The following is a 22,305-nucleotide window of genomic DNA, read 5'->3' as shown; positions in this document are numbered from 1 at the left end:
TTGTTTTTTTTGTAATTGTTTTATTTTTTTGTATCCATTGGTGAGCAAGTGATGGAATGCTACATTTCTCCAAACCTGTTGCCATGAAGAAACAAACTATATCTATAACTATATCTATATCTTGGCCTGAGGGTGGATTTTCATTTTTGGGTGAACTGTTCCTTTAAGAAGAATCAGATCACATGGCAAAAAGTCTCAGCTGGCTCTCAAAGCACTTTACTCAGTATCATTGACACATATGTGTGTGTGTGTGTGCGTGTGTGTGTGTGTGCGCGCGCGCGCGAATCTCCAGGAATATGTAATAATCTATTTCAAAATAACATCTGACCAGAGGATATTATCAAACAAAATCTTTTCAATTTACAAATGTACAAAATATTCATAACATTCTCCTTCAGCAGCATCAGTGCAAAGATATACAAATATGACGTTACAATAATAATAAAAAAGAATCATACAACATGAATTGGCATACAAAACATCAGAAGGCAAAGTCTCTTTCCTGTAGACTATACAAACATTTCATCTATTCTCATCTATACTTTTTTTTTGTTTCAAAAATAATCTTAAATTGATTTCTGTCGTATGCAGGCTGCATATAAAAATAGTTTCTGTGCAAAGGGAGTGTTTCTTTGTATTTTCCCGTGTGTGTGTGTGTGTGTGATGGTCATATTTCACTGTCCTCTTTAACCAGGTTGGCCGTGTCTCTGAAGGTGTCCTCCGTCGGTGAATACGCGCTGAGTTTCTCTCGCTTCTGGGGTTTGGGAGGAGGAACGAAAGGAGACGGCTGTGATGAAGAGCTGGCGCCTGAAGCTCCATGCGTCTGCTCATCCTGCATCTGACACAAACAATGACAGTGTGAACTTTAACATTAGTATCAGTGAACACATGCACATCATTCTCACATCAAGATCCAAATTTTAGTATAAACTTTTTCTGAAAATAGCATTTATCCAGTAGCAGTAACTGTTTCTCATGTGGAAATACTGCTGATGGTTTATTACAATGCAGTTTAGTAATTATGTGCTGTACTTGAAGGAGGTTTAATGAGCTGATTAATGACAAAAGCACACAGAAGCACCAGTGTTATTTTAATACTGCTGATATACTATTATAGTTGTTCATTGGTATGCTTTCTGTTTTCATGTTAATTTTAATTAACATTTTAGTAATTTTGTTATTTGTATTAGTTTATTTTTTTTAATGAGTCTATATAGTTTTAGTTTATTTAGTTCTAGTTATTTTAGTAAAAACAAAAACGAAAATGAGAATTGTTGCCTTGGCAAGTGGCTGAAATTAAATACATTTAAGATGAAATACTAAAATTACTACAATGAAAATCGAAATAAATTAAAGCAAAACAGAAATATTTATATATATATAAAAACTAATAAAATGACAAAAGGGCAAAGTTTCTAAGATTAATTTGAAAACATACAAAAAACATTTAAAATAAATACTTTAATAGCATATACAAAAATGTTTTTATATTTTATTTCAGTCAATCTTTGTTTTATTTCAAGAGATTTCTTTTTTAATTTTAGCTAATGATAATAACCCTGAAGAGTGGAATAAACTACAAAATGTCAGTCATGTGACTCTTACTGTACTTTTGTCGGACTGTATATTGACTTCTGTTCCTTTTTTTAAATATTTATCTATTAAACAATGTCTTCTCTTTTCTGCACTTCTGTTTGCTTATGTACTGATCTTGCTATAAACTATAAACTTGCCATTGTGTATTTTAAATATTGGCTTCCATGACAAAAGTCCTGTGATTTTTAAGTCGCTTTCGATAAATGTGTCTGCTTAATGACAAAATGTCCTTGATTGCTTCTTGTTTCACTCCTTATTACTTTTGTTTAGAGAAGTTAAGCCATACATTATTGTTTACATAGTCAGAATATGACAAATATTAATCTAAATTTTAATGTGCATAGAAATGTGGTCAGTATTCAATGTTCTGCAATAAAACAATCCTGATATTATATTTGAAGTTGCATTTGACTTGCTACTCACGTCTGAATATGTAGGGTTTTCAAATGTTGTGCTTGGCTTCAGTTTTCTTTTAAAGAAACTCCATTTGGACTCCTGAAAAAAAAAAAAAAAAAATAATAATAATAATAATAATATTAAAAAAAAAAAAAAATAAAAAAAAAAATAAAATAAAATAAAATAAAATACAACATGGTCACATGATGGAGAAACCACAGGAAATAATGGCTAAACTGTAGACAATTGTTCAGGTGCTCCCACCTGTGAGGTTGTTTGCTCTGCAGCTCCGCTCTTCACCTCCACTGCTTGTTCATGAGCGTTATATGTAGGGTTTGAGAAGTTATTCTCCACCTGGTCACCGCTGATGTTCACAGTGACCTGTATGAAGCACAGAAACACAAAACTCAACACAAGACCCGCTCGGTTCAAAAACGTAGCAGTGTCGAGAGGGTTATGAAAGGCTTCTAGAAGCAAGTATACCTGTGTAGCGTGTAGGACTGCTGGATCGCTGGCTGAGCCGGTTGCAGTCGAGTACATGGGATTCTCAAATGTGATTGGCTGCCTACCAGAGTCTGCGAAATTCTCATCCTAATAATGAAAAACAGAATTTGGATCAGACACAAAGAAAATGTCTTGCATAAATATTTTCAGTAGTTGTTATTCATCAATGCTACAGCCCACAGCTAGCTATAGACTGATATCAGCCAAATCAATTACTGTAAATCTGTCAATATTTTGGGCACTTAAATCTGAGATGAGCAGCAGATAACTATGCTCACTTGGTAATAAACAGAAGCCGTCTGCTGTCCAAAAGATTTTTTAATGTTTCTCTTAATGTGTCTCTTTTCTCACAGAGGCTGTATTTATTTGATCAAAAATACAGTACTGTAGATACAGTAATATTGTAAAATATTATTACAGTTTAAAGTAACCGTTTTCTTTTTGAATATATTTTAAAATGTAATTTATTCCTGTGATATCAGCATCATTACTCCAGTCTTCAGTGTCATGGTGATCCTTCAGAAATCATTCTAATATGATGATCTGCTGCTCAAGAAACATTTCTGATTATTATACATGTTGAAAACAGAAAGTTAAAAAAAGAGCATTTATTTGAAATATAAATCTTTGGTAACTATAAATCCCTTTACTGTCATTTTTGATCAATTTAATGCATCCTTGGTGAATAGAAACATTAATTTCTTTTGTAAAAAAAAAAAACACTTAGTGACCCCAAACTTTTGAAAAATAGTGTACCTGTAAGTGTAATCATCATTTCCATTAACATTAAATCAGTTATCACTGATTTAATTATCGTCATTTTCTCATTTGAAAACTCCTATCAGTCGATGATTACTTTTAACAGAATCTTCTAGCCTAAAGTTTTCATTGTGATTAATGATACAGCAAAATCCCATTAGAAACTAGAGCACTTATAAGTCATTTAAATGATAACATTAACACTGGGGTCAAAAGGTCAACCAGGGATTTTACGCATCATAGATAAGTCAAGAAACATGTGCTGAGTGCACTTAACAATCCAAGAGTCAGAAGTGACTGAAAGAGCACAAAGGAGCACATTTACCAGCTGCATGGCCCTGTCGATGAACGACACTCCCAGAATCTGAGGCTCCAGGTCCATCGTGACATTGTCCCCTGAGTGAAACGACACTCCATTTCCTGTGTCTGCCGACTTCACCAGGCTGCTCAGACTAAGAGAAACAGAAACATTAGTACATGAAAACTACACAGACACAAAAGCATCTTAATGCTCTCTTTGATCTAATCTAATGATATAGAAACTTCACAGAGAAATGAAAAGCACATTAAATCCGTCGCAATATTGAAAATGTTGCTCAATTGCAAATATGACATGGATAATCAATATAATGCAGAAAGTTAACTTTAGTAGGCAGCAACCTACAAATCTTTAACTAGATGTTGTTTTGATGTTACAAAATATTTCTATTTCAAATAAATGCTTTTAAACTTTCTATTCATCAAAGATTTCTGAAAAAAAAAATGCATTACACTTTCCAAAATATTAAGCAGCACAACTGTTTCGAAAACTTATAATACTAATGTTTCTTGAGCAGCAAATCAGAATATTAGAATGATTTCTGAAGATCATGTGACACTGAAGTCTGGAGTAATGATGCTGAACATATAGCTTTGATCACAGCAATAAATTACATTTAAAATATATTCAAATAGAAAACTTTTTTAACTTTTTAACTATTTTTGATCAGCCTTGGTGAGTTTCAAAAACATTCAAAAACCTTAGCTAACCCAAACGTTTGACCGCTTGTGTATTTGGACACATTTATTTGCCTATGATGAGCAAAATATCAAACCAAGTGGCATTTATTTTAAGGAAATTAGCACTTTTTAAGCAACAAAATCCCAAAAATAATTTAAAATATTTACAATAGATATACTGTTCATGCATCCACTCAAAGCACATCAACAGCGGTCGGTTAAAGTGAAGTCATATGTTTTTAACCAGGCTTTCTGGTTCAGATCAACTGTAGGTAGTTGAGTGGTGTGTTTGTGTTGTACCTGGGTAGTTTAGGCATTGACGGCATGAGAGAGCCTGTGCGCTTGTAGTTCAGGAAAACTCCCACAACCAGAGCTCCAGTAATCAGAATAATAACCACTGCTAACAGGACGGTCACTGCTACACACACACACACTGATACCACACACACACACACACACACACACACACACACACACACACACACACACACACACACACACACACACAGAGTATGTAAGACATACAGTATGAGTGCAGTCTCACTATTCTTCATTTGAATGTAACATGCAGAACGAGCTGGTTAGAGTAACCAGAGCATCACGTTACAACCGTGAGTAAAGCTGTTTTCTCAACCCTTACAATGAAACATTTTTTTAACTAAGTTACCTGTCCCCGCAGGAGCAGCTCTAGACTTCCCCATTTCACAGTAACTACCCGAGTATCCATACGAACACCTGAGGAGTAAAAACACGGACCCTTTAGAGACAATCTGACATTGACAAAACCAATTTCTCTTTTATTATAAAAATAAATAATAATTTCATTCCATGTCCATAAAGGGGTCACAGCATGCATCTTTAAACAGTTTAACTACATTTTTACCTTGTGCACATTTGTAATGTTAATAGTTTCTTCTCCAGAAACAATAATAATTTTGATATTCAGGACCATGTTTATGTTTTCAAATGTATTTATATGTAATAATTTTTTTTTAAATGATTAAATTATTATGAGTTCATATTAAATATTGCAGCAGTCATTCATCACTAAATATCAATATCTACATCTATAATATCAATATAAATATCTACATCTATAATATATATATATATATATATATATATATATATATATATATATATATATATATCAGTATACACACAATAGTCCTATACTACATATTTATTATAACAGGTTTATATGAAGATTTAAGGTATGTGTGTGTGTGTGTGTATATATATATATATATATGTATATATATATATATGTATCATTTGCATTGTTTTATTCATATATCTGACATCAGAATAGTCATTTTAGCAGGCTAATTTATATAGCCTTTTTTCATTGGGGAGGAACTACTAAGTTCTAAAAGTTACAGCAAGTTTTCATAGGACAATGAACACATCTCTTAAAATTTCAATGAAAATATGATTCCTCTTTAAATAACGGCTGTGATGCTCTACACTAGCGTTCACACTCACTTGCACTTCGGCAGGCCTCTCTCATCAGTGTAGCATGTTCCTCCGTTCATGCATCTGCATGCAAGTGGCATGGACACCTCTGCCTCAATGGCTGCATGCACAAGGCACACCATGAACGAATGCAACACAGCCACAATGTAATCAAACACTCACTTTTATCTCAGTATCAAAGCACTGAAGTCAAAACACCACGACAATAATGAAAACATGCAGCAGTAGATGCAGCACATGCATGTATGTTATGAAATGGATTGATGAGATGCAATGCAGCCAGTCAGCTCTTCTCACAAACTAACAGCAGTGGGCATCTGTTCATCTCTTACCGGCATCACATTCATTCTTGTTGAAAGCGAGCAGCGTGGAGCCCTGCGGACAGGCACAGGTGTATCCACCCGGCCGCAGCAAACACAGGTGACTGCAGACACTCTGACAGGGGTTGAGCACTGCAAGAGAATGTCAGCAGTCATTTACTGTTAATATTACAGGAATTATCTTTGGCTAAAAGAAATGCGGAGAAAAGGAACTGAGGAACCGGCGCTTTCATTCATCTTCATTCACCTCAGCTGTGGTTTCTTCACAGTTGTTGTTGTGTATAATGACAAATGCAAAACCACTTTCATGACCATGGGTCAATTAACAGCAGACATACATCTTATATATATTACAAAGTCATTTATTGCTAATATATAAATATATGTAAATTGCATAGCCATATCAATTGCAAATGATATCAGGTATTAAATAATGTCTAAGTGGAATAAATTACATTTTAAAATACATTAAAAAGAAAACCATTCTTTTAAATTGCAAAAATATTAGCAAAATGTATATTTTTTTAAACTGTATTTTTGATCAAATTAGTGCCTTAATTTTTATTTTTCAATATAAAATTTGAAAAGGAAAATATTATAAGAAAGGCACTAAAACCAAAATAATTAATATACGTAGCATATCCCAGTTAAAATATTATATTAAAAGATAAAAAGAAGGCACTAAAAACCAGAATTAAGGTTCATAACTATGCATTTTATAATGTTGATTTTTAAAGTCTTTTTTGTAAATCAGGTATTAAATACTGACTGATTCATAATTCATACATTTCTAAAAAATAATATTCCATCAGAAATATATAAAAATGGGGAAATAAATGAGATGTTATGAAAATGAACTACCTTATTTGTGTAGTATTTTATACAATGAATTATCCAAATATAGGCTTTAACACAGCAATGTTTTCACTAAATTTAACTAAAGCAAAAAATAACTATATCGTGACATAAAACTATTCATACTAGAATATAATGTAATATTTGTTTCACTTGACACAGCTCAGTGTAGTAATGTATTGGATTCCCGGTCTCACCCGAGCGGTTGTGTCGCTGCTGCTGGTAGATGCGTACTTGAGTCAGCCAGGGGTTTATGGTCAACACCTTCACCTTGTCTCCTTTACCAAACTTATCTTTTTTCCACACTTCTCCCTTCTCTTTAGTCGTCCAGTACACGTGTCCCTCGAACACATCCAGACTGTAGGGGTGACCGATGTCTGTAATAACAACAAACGTGAGAACATCGGCCAATCAAAAGCTGTTTTTGGATGTATTTCTCTGATGTCTCACCTCCTGATATGATTATTTGCCGGTCTGTTCCGTCCGCTTTCATCGATTCAATAATGTTTTCTTTTGAGTCACACCAGTAGATGCGGTTTTCATTCAGGTAGTCCAAAGCTAAGCCAGTAGGCCAGCCCAGATCTTCATCTAACAGCACCTCTCTGTGCTGCCCATCCATCCACGCTGTCTCAATCTTGGGCTTTCTGCCCCAGTCGGACCAGAACATCTTACTATAACATATACATGCACAAAATAATCCTCATTATTGACAACAACAGTATGAGTTTTGAAGAATCGGAGTTCTCACACTTTATAATCAATGAATTTTCAATTATATTTTGTTGTTTTATGATCATTAGATAAATGCTTAAGATTTTTTTTATTTTTAAGATGTTTTAATTTTATTACAATGACTTTTCCAGACCTAAAAATCACAAAAAAAATGTATTTTTATCCCAAAATACAGTAAATATATAATTTAATATACAGTATTTTAATCTCAAAGGAGTAGTTATATATTCATATTCTTACCCTAGACTAGGACTGACCACAATAGAGGCAGGCTGATCAAGATCGCTGTGAATTAACCACTTTCTGTAACGTCCATCCAGTTTTGCCACTTCGATTCTATTAGTGCCAGCATCTGTCCAGTAAATATGGCTAATGGAAAAGACAAAACACATAGCAGAAGGACTTTTTATTTCTCTGGTACTGTCCCAGTAACCAGCTGGACAATCTGCATCAGAGCTCAAGAACTGTAAAGTTTAGAGAAGTGTTTCACGCACCCTCCAATCCAGTCCACAGCGATGCCGTCAGGGCTGGAGATGTATCTGAGGTTCAGGTCCACCTCCTTTACAGGATTATTTCCGTGGTCATCAAACGTGGTCATGTAGGCCCTCTTAATCGCACCGAACTCTGAGCCTCGTCCCAACACTGTCCAGTACACTATACCTGCAGAATCATTTGCAGAAATGTCAAATTATGCTTCAGTTTGCTTTCATAACCTGCTTACAGAAACACAGTAATACAACAGTGCATCAGTGATCGTGTTTTCAGGAACTTTGGTTGGTTTGGGAGGAATTTCAAAACATTCTTGAGTAAAGAGTTCAAGTCACAAACCAAACCAAACAGCTCCGAGATGAAGTGCACTATTACAAGCTTTAAGTAGAACCAAAATATCTCTACAGAAAATTAACTGGATTTTTTAAATTTCCAGAAACTTCATGTTTTGCTCAGTGTTGTTATTGTTAACCTAAAACTAAAAATAATAATAATAATAATAATAATAATAATAATAATAATAATAATAATAATAATTGTTAATTGAAATAAAATAAAATATAAATATTAGATGAAAACCTTAACTTAAACATTAAAAATTTAAATGTTGCAACTAAATGAAATAAAGTAAGTTTAAGTTGAAGTGCTGAAATTACTTAAAACAAATACATAAACAAACAAACAAAAACAAATAGAAAAATAAAAAAAATTATAAAAAGGACAAAAGGCAATAACAAAGTTTCTAAAACTAAAACTGAATATGCAAAAATAAAAGCTATTAATAATTAGCAAAATATTAATAATAACTATAATAGTATATAAATAATACAAAAACATCTACGCTAAATGTTATTATTTTTAACTAAAATTATTAAAAAATCTTTTTCATTAAATGAAGCTGAAAGCTGAAATAAAATATAATACATATATAAAATGGAAACTTAACCTTAAAACTTAAATGAAAATGTAAAAAAATTAAATAAAATGCTGTTTAAATTGAGGTACTAAAGTACTTAAATAAATTTAAGTTGAGGTAAAAAAAATTATAATACCAAAACAAATAAAAATAAATTAAAGCTAAATAGAAAATAAAATAATAACGATAAAAGGAAATAAAGTTATTAAAATTAAAATTAAAATGAAAACTGATATAAAAAAACTGACATAAAATACAAAAATAAATTCAAAAGATGAATAAGTACTACAGTAGTATATAAATAATACCAAAATAACCATAGTTCTGCTTTATTGTGGTGCAAATTATGCTTCCCTGTGCTGCATCTGCCTAAAAACATTAAACATATATGTCATATTAGATGGGATATCCCGTGAATATCGTCTTACTTAGACCGAGGCCTTCTGGGTCCCACAGGTAGTCCAGTGCCTGAATGTGCTCTGCATTATCCACATAATCTGAGTACAGCTCCGATGAGAGATTAAAACGACGGATCCGCACGTTATCAGGCAATAACAAGACGGGAGGATTTCCTGAGAAAAAAAGACACAGAGAGCAACACAAACAACAGAAAAGTGAGAAAGTGACACGTTAAATTGTGACGTTAAAGCCTAGTGACTTGCATTGCTACAGGTTTGATCATATTTACCATTGTTTGTTGAATTATCACAGGCAAAAACCAGTGATGGATAAATAGGAATTTACACACTCAGAAATATTGCATAAGGGTAAAAGATTTCCCCATTTAGGTTTGACCAACACAAAGCTGCTTGGTTTGAAAGTGAAAAGTTGCATTTTATTGCGTTATATCTGATATGCCATTCGAATTATACTAGAAAATGAAAGTTTATAACGTTAAACATACAAATATTGGATAAAATTGTCAATTTTCAGTCATTTTTTGACATGCTTTGTAATATTTTGTTGTTCCATTCCTTTTAATAAGCATTTGATCGCAAAAAAAAAAAAATTCCAGTCATTCTGATTTTTTTATACTCAGCACTGAATAAATTATATTTATATTTAAAATGAAATATTTATATTTGTAATTAACGTTTCTCTCATCTTTTTTTTTTTTTCAGTTGAGCTTGCCGCAGTGCATTATGGGATTGCCTTCTCCCTGAAGGACACATGTAACGCTGCTTGAAACTGGCCTTAAGACGATATCTTAAAATGCAGGAAAATTATAATGTAGCATTTTTTATTATTTTAAATAGAATGCTAAATATGACAATGGTAAAAGAGGCAGATATCCAAGAAACAGAGAAAGAAAAAATATTATAAAGGAAGAGCAGGAGGTAAAAAGGTAAAAAAGAGAGAAATAATAAACCACAGGCCTCACCCTCAGCGGCGCATTCGACTCCCGGCTGCTCTCCCACTGATCGAAACCCTTCAGCGCAGAAACATTCATAACTGCCCTTAGTGTTCCTGCACAGCTGTGGACACGTCCCGTAAATCTCACACTCGTTCACATCTGCAGATGGGCAGGAAACACCTCACATTATACATACAGGAAGCATTTCAGTTCATAACGTTGTGGTAACATTATACAAGAACACACTTCTTGTGTTGCGTTCATGCAGATAGAAAAGTGTCCATGCAAAGGACAGAATAAAGGAAAAATATATCACTAGTTTTCTGTAGCACTGGTTTATAGCTGAATCAAATTTGTTTCATGACTGAGGAATTTTTCATCATCGATACTGTCAGTGAACTGAATCTAGGGTTATTATAGTCAACTAAAACTAAAATTAAAACTAAAACCATACAAAAACATTTTCGTTACATGAAATAAAACAAATGTTTACTGGTACAGAGCCCCGCACATGACAAGCAAGAAAAAATAAATAAATTGTGCGCACAATTTACCAATTTATTCCCTTGATGTACTAAGACATGCACACAATTTACAAATTTGCTCCCTCGATTTGCTAAATCATGCACACAATTTACAAATTAGTTCGCACACAATTTACAAATTTGCTCCCTCGATTTGCTACATAATGCACACAATTTACAAATTCGTTCCCTTGATTTGCTAAATCAATCGCACAATTTACAAATTCATTCCCTCGATTTGCTACATCATGCGCACAATTTACTAATTCGTTCACTTGATTTATAAATCGTGTGCATGATTTAGCAAATCGAGGAAATTAATTAGTAAATTGTGAGCATGATTTAGCCTACTATTTTTTTCCTGCATGCCATGTACACTGGAATACAATAAAATACAAAAAACACTACAACTTTTTTTTATTATTATTTCAGTTGCCGCAACACTTTGTCATTTTAATTTAGTTTAACCTGATGTACTAAAATAACTATAACTATATATATATATATATATATATATATATATATATATATATATATATATATATATATATATATATAATACATAATAAAAAAAAAAGCTTTAACTAAAGTGACCATTAAAATGCAAAATCGAAAAAAAAAAAATCGAATTCAAAATATTAATAAAAACTATAATAGTATCTCAGTTATACTAAATAATGATACTATTGTATCTGTAGAGCTGCTTATAGCTGAATTGATTTTTTTTTCATAATTGTTGAACTTTGCAACATTGACACTGTTTTTGAACTAATCGGAGCTAAATATTGATAACTGCCTTCTGAAGTGTTCTTTACAGCTAAAATTAAAGTCTTTTTATTTTTGCTGAATTTCGCAAGTGTTATTTTCCTGTTTATCTCAGTGAAACTGCTTTGAAAAAATCTGTATTTTATAAAGTGCTATACAGATAAATGTGGCTTGACTTGGGTTTGAGTGTCGTCTTGAGTGTCTGTTGCTCTGACTGGCTTCTGGAGTGCCACTGTAAGCCAGTTTTACTGTAAATATTGAGGTCTTCTAATAAAGAAAGTATTCAGATGATTCACAAACCATCGCAGGTGTTCTTGTCCTCCGGGTTGGGTTTATATCCAGTTCTACAGGAGCAAATAAAGCCCCCGGTTGACAAATCCGTGCAGTTATGCTCACACAGATTCTCACTGCATGTGCGCCCGTGGCCATAGTCTAAAAGAGACAGACGAAGAAATGTTACAAAGACGTGCAGAAAAACAGGATCTAGTCCTCTAAGCTTTAAGTCCTTCTTGGAGTTTCATCCACTTTTGTTCAAAACTCACAGCAGCCGAGTTCATCGGTCTGGTCTTCACAGTCGTCATAGTCATCACAGACGTACTGCAGAGGAATGCACTGACCGTTCCCACATTTATACTCGTCTGCAGAGCAGGGCCCATGAGTGGGAGTCACACCTGAGGAACCATTCACATAAAACAAGGTGCTTTACTATTGTCGATAGAATTTAGGTAATTAAAAAGGTATAATTAGGTGAATACTACATATGTTTAACATAATCTATTAACTGTTCCTCACAATGCTCCGGCCTCTCGTCGGTTCCATCACCGCAGTCATCTATAGAGTTGCAGAGCTCGTGACTGTAGATGCAGCGGGTGTTATCACAGCGGAAACGGAACGGAGGATCACATGAGATGTCCACTGAGGAGACAAGAAACATGACGTTTTTTTGCATTTTGTTCCACATCTAAAATGCCAAAAGTTGGATTTTACTTGGTTATTTACCTGATGTATATTATACAAATTATATTAGAAAAATAAGGTTTACAAAGATGATGTTTTAGATAATACAAGATCTATATAATGATGGGTAGATGGAGGTGTAGATTGATAACTTGATCAGTAGATAGATAGATAGATAGATAGATAGATAGATAGATAGATAGATAGATAGATAGATAGATAGATAGATAGATAGATAGATGTGTTTCTCACAGCAGAGATGCAGTTCTTCATCTGAATTATCCCCGCAGTCGTTATCTCCGTCACATATCCAGTGCTGCTGCACACACACGTGGTTCTTGCACTCAAACAGGAAGGGTGGACAGTAGGTGCTGTTCGGGTAGCGTGTGGCTGAAATATGCACACATACAGCTCAAAGTCAACATAAACAGAAATGGGAAGTGACTACCATTGCATTCAACATTCAGTGACTTTGCCGCTTTTGACGCTTGTCTTCATAATCCTTAATCAAAATGTAAAATTTCCAATGAGTTTTCCAGGACAAGATATTCCTTAATTTCCATGCCAGTGGATGCACAACACTTTTGGACTCTAGAGGGTGCTGCATTATAACTCACAGCTATCTTCTGGTTACCTGTCTCAGAATTTAAATAAATCAAAAAAAAGAAAAAAAAAAACATGGCACACTCACGACAGGAGCTTTCATCAGTGAAGTCGAGACAGTCAGCATTGCCGTCGCATTTGAAGCGCTCAGCGATGCAGTGGCCGCTACCACACTGGAAGTAACCCGGGTGACAGGACCGCAGCTCTGAAACACATTCATCAACAAAGAATTTCTTTCAATACGCCACGGAGAATGAATTATGCACACTTCCTTTAAGTCATTCACAAGGTATCCAGGCACACAATTGCATTGAGATATCACCCACTGAGGACCAATCTGTAATAAAAAGACTGTATTATGATGTTGAACATGGTGGCAAGTGCCAAGGCTCTCTCCATCCCTCTTTTGATGGCCTTTCCTTTCTGCTGTCTCTCCTTTTCTTTCACTCACCGCAGTCTCTCTCGTCAGAATTGTCCTCGCAGTCATTGTCATGGTCACAAACCCAGCGGTCAGGGATGCAGTGCAGGTTGTCACAGCGGTACTCGCTCTCTGTGCACGGACGAGGGGCTGCGGATGCATAAGAAGCGTGTCAATCAGACACACATATACATACATACAAAGCAAATAAAGCAATAAGCCCAAAGAGGCTGTGACACTGTGATTTCACCACAAGAGAGGGGTGTTAGTTTCACTACAATGAAAATTTGCTGAAAATTCACTCACCGTCAGGCCATTCAAGATGTAGATGAGTTTGTTTCTTTGTAAGGACATATTTGGAGAAATGTAGCATTGCACCTCTTGCTCACCAATGGATGCTCTGCAGTGAATGGGTGCCGTCAGAATGAGAGTCCAAACAACTGATAAACACATCACAATAATCCACAAGTAATCCACTCCAGTCCATCAGTTAATGTCTTTTAAAGCAAAAAGCTGCATGTTTTTAAGAAAAAAAATCCATAATTAAGAGGTTTTTAACTTTAAATGGTTGCTTCTGATCCATAATAACGCTTCCTCCAGTGAAAAAGTCCATCTCCTGTTGCCCTCTCACATCAAAATCCACAGTTCTGGACTGTTCTAGCTTGTAAACAGTGCTTGATCTGTGCATATTTCTCTTCTGACTCATACTGAAGGAACCAATATCATGGACAGAGAACTCGTTAAAAAAGTCTTAACGATGGATTTGTTTATTATAAAAACGCAGATTTTCACTTCACACAATGTTAACTGATGGACTGGAGTGGTGTGGATTACTTGTGGATTATTGTGATGTTTTTATTAGCTGTTTGGACTCTCATTCTGACGGCACCCATTTACTGCAGAGGATCCATTGGTGAGCAAGTGATGCAATGCTACATTTCTCCAAATCTGGTCTGATGAAGAAACAAACTCATCTACATCTTGGATGGCCAAATCGTAATTTTACAAATGTATTGTACATTCAATACAGTTATGAACACTTTATTTTCACAAGGGCAGACTGGTCCATTGGCTGGTTTTAAAGTGGTTTTTGGCAGTGTTTTTTTCTGGTGATGATGGGAGAACAGCAACCTGCTTAGTTAAATAAGGTTAAATCAGTTTAGCAAGGGCTGGAAGACCAGATTAAACCAGCTAAGACCAGCAAACAAGTTTTTGCTTGCTGGTTTTTTTCAGCAAGGATGTGGTGCAATTTCCTAAGATGTGCATCTGTCACTTGTCTGCATTAACCAATAATTTAAAAAAATAGCATAATCAGAATGCATAAATACATCTTGTGAACAGAGGTGCTTCACACAGTTTTTATAAGGGCCAAAATGCAGCTGACACACCACCTGAACATTTTCAGTAAAACAAATAAAAGATGAGACACAGATGAGGGGGTGATCAGGTGTCACAGGACAGACTGATGAGATACATCTTGCTCTTTAGGGCTGTTTTTGAGAGGTGAGCTCATAGCTGAATTCATCAGGGGAGTGACCCGCGTTCACCACCCCTACAGCTCTTCTGCAGGGAGGAGAAAAGTGCTGAAAAAATCAGCGCTTCTTTCAACATGCAGCTCCGAGGTTCAGCGCAGACCATTCGTCAACCTTTCACACCTCACAGCACCTTGTCTGCCATCACATCATCTCCTCCACGCTCTCCACCTATTCAATTTGTTCCTCTCAATCCCTTCATCTTTGTCTTTACGGTTACTGTTTCTTTAGTAAGGCAAGTCTACAGGAGTCTTTCTGTCTTATTAAAGGAACAGTTCATCCAGCGATAATGTATTCACCCTCATGTCATTTTAAACACAGAGAAGGTAAAATGTTAAAGGATGTTATCTGAGCCATTCTTTTTTAAGCTCCAGCACGTCAAATAAGCAGAATAAAAGTAGTTTTTTGTATATGATTTGTATATTGTATACCAAGTCTTTAGAAAGCCATGCAATAGCTTTATGTAATGAGCAAATCAAAATTTAAAGGGATAGTTCACCCAAAAATGAAAATTCTGTCATTATTTACTCACCCTCATGTCATTCCAAAAAGTTTCTTTCTTCTTTTGAACACAAAAGAAGATATTCTGAAGAGTGTTGGTAACCAAATAGTTGCTGCACCCCATACTATGGAAAAAATACTGTGGAAGTCAATGGGGACCAGAAACTAGAAACTCTTCAAAATATCTTCTTCTGTGTTCAGCATAAGAAAAAAATGCATACAGGTTTGGAACAAGTTGAGAGGAAAGAAATGATGAAGAATTCTCATTTTTGTGTGAACTATCACTTTTAATCAATTTTCACAGAATATCTTGCCCTGTATGTATCATTGGTTCATGCATGTCAACGTTAAACCTCAAGCACTAAATGCACTGAGAGCTACATGAGAGTTAAATGGACAATTTATGATATTTATATGGAGTTTTATTGCTTTTTTGAAGCTTGACAGGCCAAGTCCTCATTAACTTTCATTAAATGGGTATCCAGGATAATTAAATTTAATTAATTAAATCCAATTTGTATGACTGAACCACACAAGGGGGAGTAAATAATGACTTTTAGTGAACTCTCTTGCTTCTTGCACTTTTTATATTGAACTTACTGAACCTGAGAGGTCAGACTGCTGCTACTCACCGCAGTTACGTTCGTCAGATCCGTCGCTGCAGTCACTGTCTCCATCACAGCGCCAGCGCAGGGGGATGCACTGGTGGTTATCACAGCGGAAATCACCCGCCGGCTCACAGGTCAACTCCTCTGCAAACACAACACAGACACAAAAGCTAACATTAAACCAAAAAAATTTGCATTAAGACTTTTTAAGACCTGCATGAAGAATGCAGAGTTGAAAAAAAAATAGACAAGAAGAGAAGAAAAACAATAGAACTTAAAAAGAGAGAAGATGAGGAGAGGTGAGATTAGATGAGAAGAGATGAGAAAATGGGAAGAGAGGAGAAAAGGTGAGATATAATGAGATGAGGGTGAAAAAAGGTAATGAGTAAATGAGAAGAGAGGAGACAAAACGAGGTAAAATGATAAAAATAAAGCAGAATGAATGCCATGAGAAGAGACAATGAGACGAGAAAAAAAGAGAAAGTGAGACAAGAGGACAAGAAAATTAAGAGGAAGGAGAAAATGAGAGGATTGGAGGTAATGAGGCAGAAAATATGCACATTACGGTGGACAGAGGAAAGGAAGGAAGAGGAGGAGATGAACAAACACACTCAGTCAGATTAGGGTGATCTCTTCTCTCTCTGTGCAGGAGGACACTAGTGGTGCGAGAAGGAGCTGATAAGACCTGGGAGAACTGAGGCTACGTGTGTGTGTGTGTGTGTGTGTGTGTGTGTGTGTGTGTGTGTGTGTGTGTGTGTGTGCGTGTGTGTGTGTGTGTTTTCTGTACATCGGTCAGATTACTGACAACTGACCAGTAAAATTGGAGTAAAAACCTCTCAATCTTTCCTGAAACAATAATCACAACTGCTCACACGCCGGTGCCTGACACAGACATACCCAACACACATGAATCAGTGGTGTGACCCCAGACAGAAGGAAGGGTCACCGAGGGCCCGTCCATCACAGACAGACTGAACTAACACTCACTAATGTAGCGCTGGAGCGTGAGAGGACCAATAACTCCTCATGATTTCAATCCATCATGACACACAAACACATCACTCACATCATCTTACTGAATTGGACTGAAATTTAAAGGTGATGTGGGAAGATTTTCAATCACTGAATGTGATTTTAGTTATTTTAGTACATTTTATTGAAGTCAGCATGAAATGGAAACTTTTTGGTGTTTTTCTGAGTGAAATGGCTTATCGAACAAGAAAAAATGTAGGATGGGACTCAGTTGTTGATAGTTTTTTCTCAAAAAGTGAGCATTGCATAGGCTTATATTTAACTCTTAATAAAAAAGACAATTTAAAAAACTCCCAATTTCCTAACAAATAAAAAATAAATAAATGTTTTTTTATGTTAATATACAAAAAACTAAAAGCCAGATAAGGCACAAATAGATTTTTGCAGCCTATTTTTAGCAAATGGATCACTATAATGATTTAATAATTTTTTTTCTAATAATTTTCTACTTTTTATTCTTTTTTTATTTAATATTATTAATTCAAATATTACTTTACTATTTTTATGATACACTGAGTCATGTTTTGAATAATAATCCTTATCCTTAAAATAAAATCTTATAATATAATAATATAATCCTTAATTTAAAATGTTTTTATTTTATATTTTAATTTATATTTACATTTAGTAGACACTTTTATCCAAAGCAATTAATCTCAGAGCCATCAATATTCAAAATTTATAATGCCAGGTTTATTAGAACGCTAGATTTAGTTAGATTAAAATAATTTTAATATCTACAATTAATATTTAATATCTGTTTCTGAATAAAAATGGTCATACAGAGTCATTTTTGTTTATTAATTTAAAATTTTTTCATCATTCTAATATTAGTACTTTTACTATTACTTTACTATATTATTAATAAATATCCACTTTTTTAGTTGTAAGCAAGCACTGCTAACCCTGAATCATGTTTTCAGGTTTTCAGTCATGTAATACATTTAAAAAAAAATATATATATATATAGTAATTTTAAATGTTTAAATATGATTTATTATTAATTTTAACATTACTACTTTTATGTTATGTAGTATGTAGTCATGTTTTCAGTCGTGTGATGTTTGATGTCTCACCACAGTTCTGTTCGTCGCTGTCGTCCCTGCAGTCGTTGTGTCCGTTGCACACGGCCCACAGAGGAACACAGCGGTAGTTTGTCCTGCAGTCAAACTCTGTGTGATTGTCACATCTGTACGCCGGACCCACTGCAAACCACATCACACAGATGACAAACAACAACAAAAAATACTGAGAAAAGAGATTTCATTTCACTTCATACTGCATACCTTTTTTTCCTCTAATTTAAACTAATTAAACAACAACACAAATGCATTATAATGCTGTAATGAGGCAGCAGCTCACTGCATTCGTCGATGGGCTCGTCGGAGTTGTCGCCACAGTCATCGTCCACGTCACATTTCCAGCTCTCAGGGATGCATCGGCCGTTCCTGCACTTGAACTGTCCGGGTCTGCAGGTCCTGCTGGAGCAGTGGGCGGGATCCTCGTCGGAGCCGTCGCCGCAGTCGTTCTCCCCGTCGCACTGCCAGGCCCCAGAGATGCAGCGCTTATTGGCACACTGCCACTGATGAGACTCACACTGATGGGTGGCTGATGTACAGAAAGAGAGGAAGATGCATTTCTGAACACAAAACAGCAACAGCCAAAAGCAAATGGCAGAATGGCAGTGTTTTTCAAGTTAAACTTAAACTAAAACTGTAACTAAAATTAAATCCTTTAAAATATATTTGTTACCTCAAATACAATAAAAGCTCATTGAAATAAAATGAAAAAAACTTTTTATTTCATCTAGGTGATGCTTAGTTTGACGTGATGTACTAAAATAACTAAAACTGACTCACACAGACACACACACACACACACACACACACACACACACACACACACACACACATATATATAAGAACTAGACTTGAAATGACTAGAAATACCGAAAACAAAAACAAACAAAAAAACAGATTAAAAATGTTAAAAATACTACGATAGTAGTATCTCAATGACACTAAAATAACACTGCAGCACTGTTGTTTTTGTTAACTAAAAATAAAAGTAAAACTAATAAAAATATTTTTTTTGTTGAAATAAAGTTGAAATAAAAATCAGTGTTTGATTTTAAGCACATACTAAATGTTTTGAAATTAAATTAAATGTAAATATTACATGGAAAAACGAAAATCATAAATGTTGACTTGGCAACTAACTGAAGTAAGTTTAAGTAGAAGTAGAAAAATTTAGAAAACTAAAACTGAAATAAAAAATAAATTAAAGCAGTATACAAATATTTAAAAAATGAAAGAACATTAAGTAACTTAAACTAAAATAAAATTACAATGAAAAATAAAATTAAATGAAAAATCTATATAAAACTGAAAATACAAAATAAAAGCTATAGTGATATAAAAATAAATACTATAGTGGTATATGAATAATTTCAAACATTGAATACATTTATGTGTTTGGATTTTAAGGAAATATTAATTTTTTTATAAACATTACATGAAAAACTACAAATGTTGCCATGACAACTGTAAAAAAAAAAAGAATTGACTAAATATAAATGCCAAAAGCAAATTTTTAAAAGAAAAAAAAATACAAAAAATAGAAGCTAAATCAAAATATTTATAAATACTATAATATTGCATAAATAATACTAAAATAACACTGGCATTATCACTCAAGATTGATCACAAAAGTCTCTGCATCTTGTTTCTTCATATGATACAATGTTTTAGTAAAAACTGCTGTTTATTACTAGATGTTATTATGGGGTTCAAACCTACAACCTTATAGCTTCATGCACAGTTTTTGAACTACTGGGCCACATCACCGGCATCACTGCAGACACTGACATGATATTAGTTTTTCCATACCACACAGCACCGTGTCTTCATCCGACCCATCGGGACAGTCCTGATTAGAGTTGCACAGGAAGTGCGGGCTGCTGCAGTTTCCGTCATTACACTGGAACTGACCCAGTCTGCAGTGACGGACGGGACACGTGGAGGGTTCATCCGAGCCATCTCTGCAGTCTCGCTGACCGTCACACTTCCACCAGATAGGGATACAGCTGTAAAAAAAAAAACATATCAAAGGTACCATTTCAGTTAGGATGCTCGCTTAGAAGGCAGCTATCTATGTAGGCACTATACACCAAGGCAGCTCACTAGGCTTTTGGAACAGAGCCTGACTCAAGAAGTGTGTGCATGGAGACACTAACCGTTCATTGTCTGCGCATCTGTACTGCGTGCTGGAGCACATGGGCAGACAGCGTGCGGCGCCCCCTATCTGCACGGTAAGAAAGTGATCAGGACACTCGCAGGTGTGACCCTGACCTCCGGCTCGCAGGAGACAAAGGTGAGAACAGCCTCCGTTATTGACCGCGCAGGGATTCGTCACTACAGGGGAAAGATATAGTGTGAGTGAGACTATACCAGTGGCTCACAAACAAAAAAAAAGGATAAATGTAAACAATAAAATGCAACTAACCATATCATAACCGTAACCACAAAAGTAATAGACAATGACTGTAAGAATATTATGAACATTTGTTTAAATTTCAAATTTAAATTTGAGTACATTTCAGTTTTTGATATGCTTTAATGTTTGCAAAAAAAAAAAAAAAAAAAAAAAATGTAAACTTAATTTTAAGATTGTTCTATATTGTTCTATATTATATCTATATTAATCTAAATTTATTCGATGTTTTTTAACAATTATTACCTATTATTAGTATAAAAAGTCCTTAGAATAAAAATAAGAATAATAGATAAACAAATACTAAAATAAATGCAAATAATAAGTAACTAAACATATAATCATAAGAATAATTCTAAGAATTTTACAAATTAATTTAAATTTCACACATTAAATAAATTCCAGTGTTTGATTTAATTTTGTATGAATAATAGAGAATAAGAATAAGAATATTATAAACAAATATTTATTGTAATTCCAAAAAAAAAAACACATTTCATTGTTTGGATTTTAAGAACATTTTATTTACTTATATATGAATGATAGAGAATAATAATTCTTAGATTATTATAAGTGAATATTTATTTTAATTTCAAACACTGGAAACATTCAATAAACTCAGTGTTTGAGATGCATTCAATGTTTGCAATTAAAATAAATATTAATGTATAATATTCTTATGATTATTCTATATTATTTGTACAAAAGTAAATAAAAATGGCCTTAAAATCTAGCACTACATTTGACTTAATATTTGAATTGTTTTCAATGTTTGCAATAAAATAATAACATTATTTAAAATAATAATAAAATATTTATAATTTCTCTTATGATCACCGTTATTATTCAACACTTTTGTATGTAAAAAGCCCTTAGAATCAAAAATAAAAACACAATAAGAATAATAAATAAGCAAATGATCAAATAAATGCAAATAATAATTACCTAAGCGTATAATCATAGGATTAATTGTAAGAATATTATACATTTATATTTATTTTAATTTCGAATGTTTAAATCCAAGAACATTTTTATTTACTTTTGTACACATAATAGAGAATAATTGTAAGAAAATTATAAATTAATTTTATTTAATGTAGTTATTTAATCTTTGAAATTAAAATACATTCCAGGATTTTTGTATGTGGAACTGAATTGGGTTGTCACTTGTTGCCCAAAGTAAATTTTGTAGTCAGTTGAAAACCACTAAGTTTGACGATATCCTCTTACAAAAAACCAGGATGTGGCTGCAGATCATGTACTGTAGGTGTAGCTCCTGTTTCTAAAGGGCTTAAACTACCTGTCCTGGCCATTACAGCAATGATAAAGAGTTTAGTCTTTCCTGTCTCTGAGAAAAGACAGTGTGTCAGACTGTGTAAATATTGGCAGAGACCCTTAAGTGCCTCTGTGGACGTTTAAAGGAAGTGATAGTGATCTGCTGCGAGATAATGACCACGTCCTGCTCGGGTTACGCTGT

At 34.1% G+C, this 22,305-nt stretch overlaps 1 protein-coding gene across 1 annotated transcript in view; it reads right to left on the bottom strand.

Moving 5' to 3' along the window:
• Positions 1–38: 38 nt before the first annotated feature.
• The window catches only part of lrp2a (low density lipoprotein receptor-related protein 2a), a 90,501-nt gene continuing 68,234 nt past the window's right edge, over positions 39–22,305 (bottom strand). The window contains exons 54-79 of the mRNA XM_042764459.1: positions 20,572–20,749; positions 20,225–20,421; positions 18,699–18,944; positions 18,413–18,541; positions 16,329–16,448; positions 13,697–13,813; positions 13,334–13,450; positions 12,895–13,032; positions 12,478–12,600; positions 12,228–12,356; positions 11,986–12,117; positions 10,424–10,555; positions 9,471–9,614; positions 8,132–8,297; positions 7,878–8,006; positions 7,356–7,576; positions 7,103–7,282; positions 6,063–6,182; positions 5,740–5,830; positions 4,922–4,989; positions 4,555–4,672; positions 3,581–3,707; positions 2,476–2,583; positions 2,257–2,373; positions 2,020–2,091; positions 39–838 (exon numbers count right to left, since the gene is read on the bottom strand). Of these exons, the coding sequence (XP_042620393.1) occupies positions 668–838; positions 2,020–2,091; positions 2,257–2,373; positions 2,476–2,583; positions 3,581–3,707; positions 4,555–4,672; positions 4,922–4,989; positions 5,740–5,830; positions 6,063–6,182; positions 7,103–7,282; positions 7,356–7,576; positions 7,878–8,006; positions 8,132–8,297; positions 9,471–9,614; positions 10,424–10,555; positions 11,986–12,117; positions 12,228–12,356; positions 12,478–12,600; positions 12,895–13,032; positions 13,334–13,450; positions 13,697–13,813; positions 16,329–16,448; positions 18,413–18,541; positions 18,699–18,944; positions 20,225–20,421; positions 20,572–20,749 (3,590 nt within the window). The 3' untranslated portion in view covers positions 39–667. The remainder of the gene's footprint in view (positions 839–2,019; positions 2,092–2,256; positions 2,374–2,475; positions 2,584–3,580; positions 3,708–4,554; positions 4,673–4,921; positions 4,990–5,739; positions 5,831–6,062; positions 6,183–7,102; positions 7,283–7,355; positions 7,577–7,877; positions 8,007–8,131; positions 8,298–9,470; positions 9,615–10,423; positions 10,556–11,985; positions 12,118–12,227; positions 12,357–12,477; positions 12,601–12,894; positions 13,033–13,333; positions 13,451–13,696; positions 13,814–16,328; positions 16,449–18,412; positions 18,542–18,698; positions 18,945–20,224; positions 20,422–20,571; positions 20,750–22,305) is intronic.

Source organism: Cyprinus carpio, chromosome A9, assembly GCF_018340385.1.
Source record: "Cyprinus carpio isolate SPL01 chromosome A9, ASM1834038v1, whole genome shotgun sequence".
NCBI lineage: Eukaryota > Metazoa > Chordata > Actinopteri > Cypriniformes > Cyprinidae > Cyprinus > Cyprinus carpio.
Note: the sequence above shows the minus strand (reverse complement) of the source record. Positions and strands in the feature narration are given on the sequence as shown.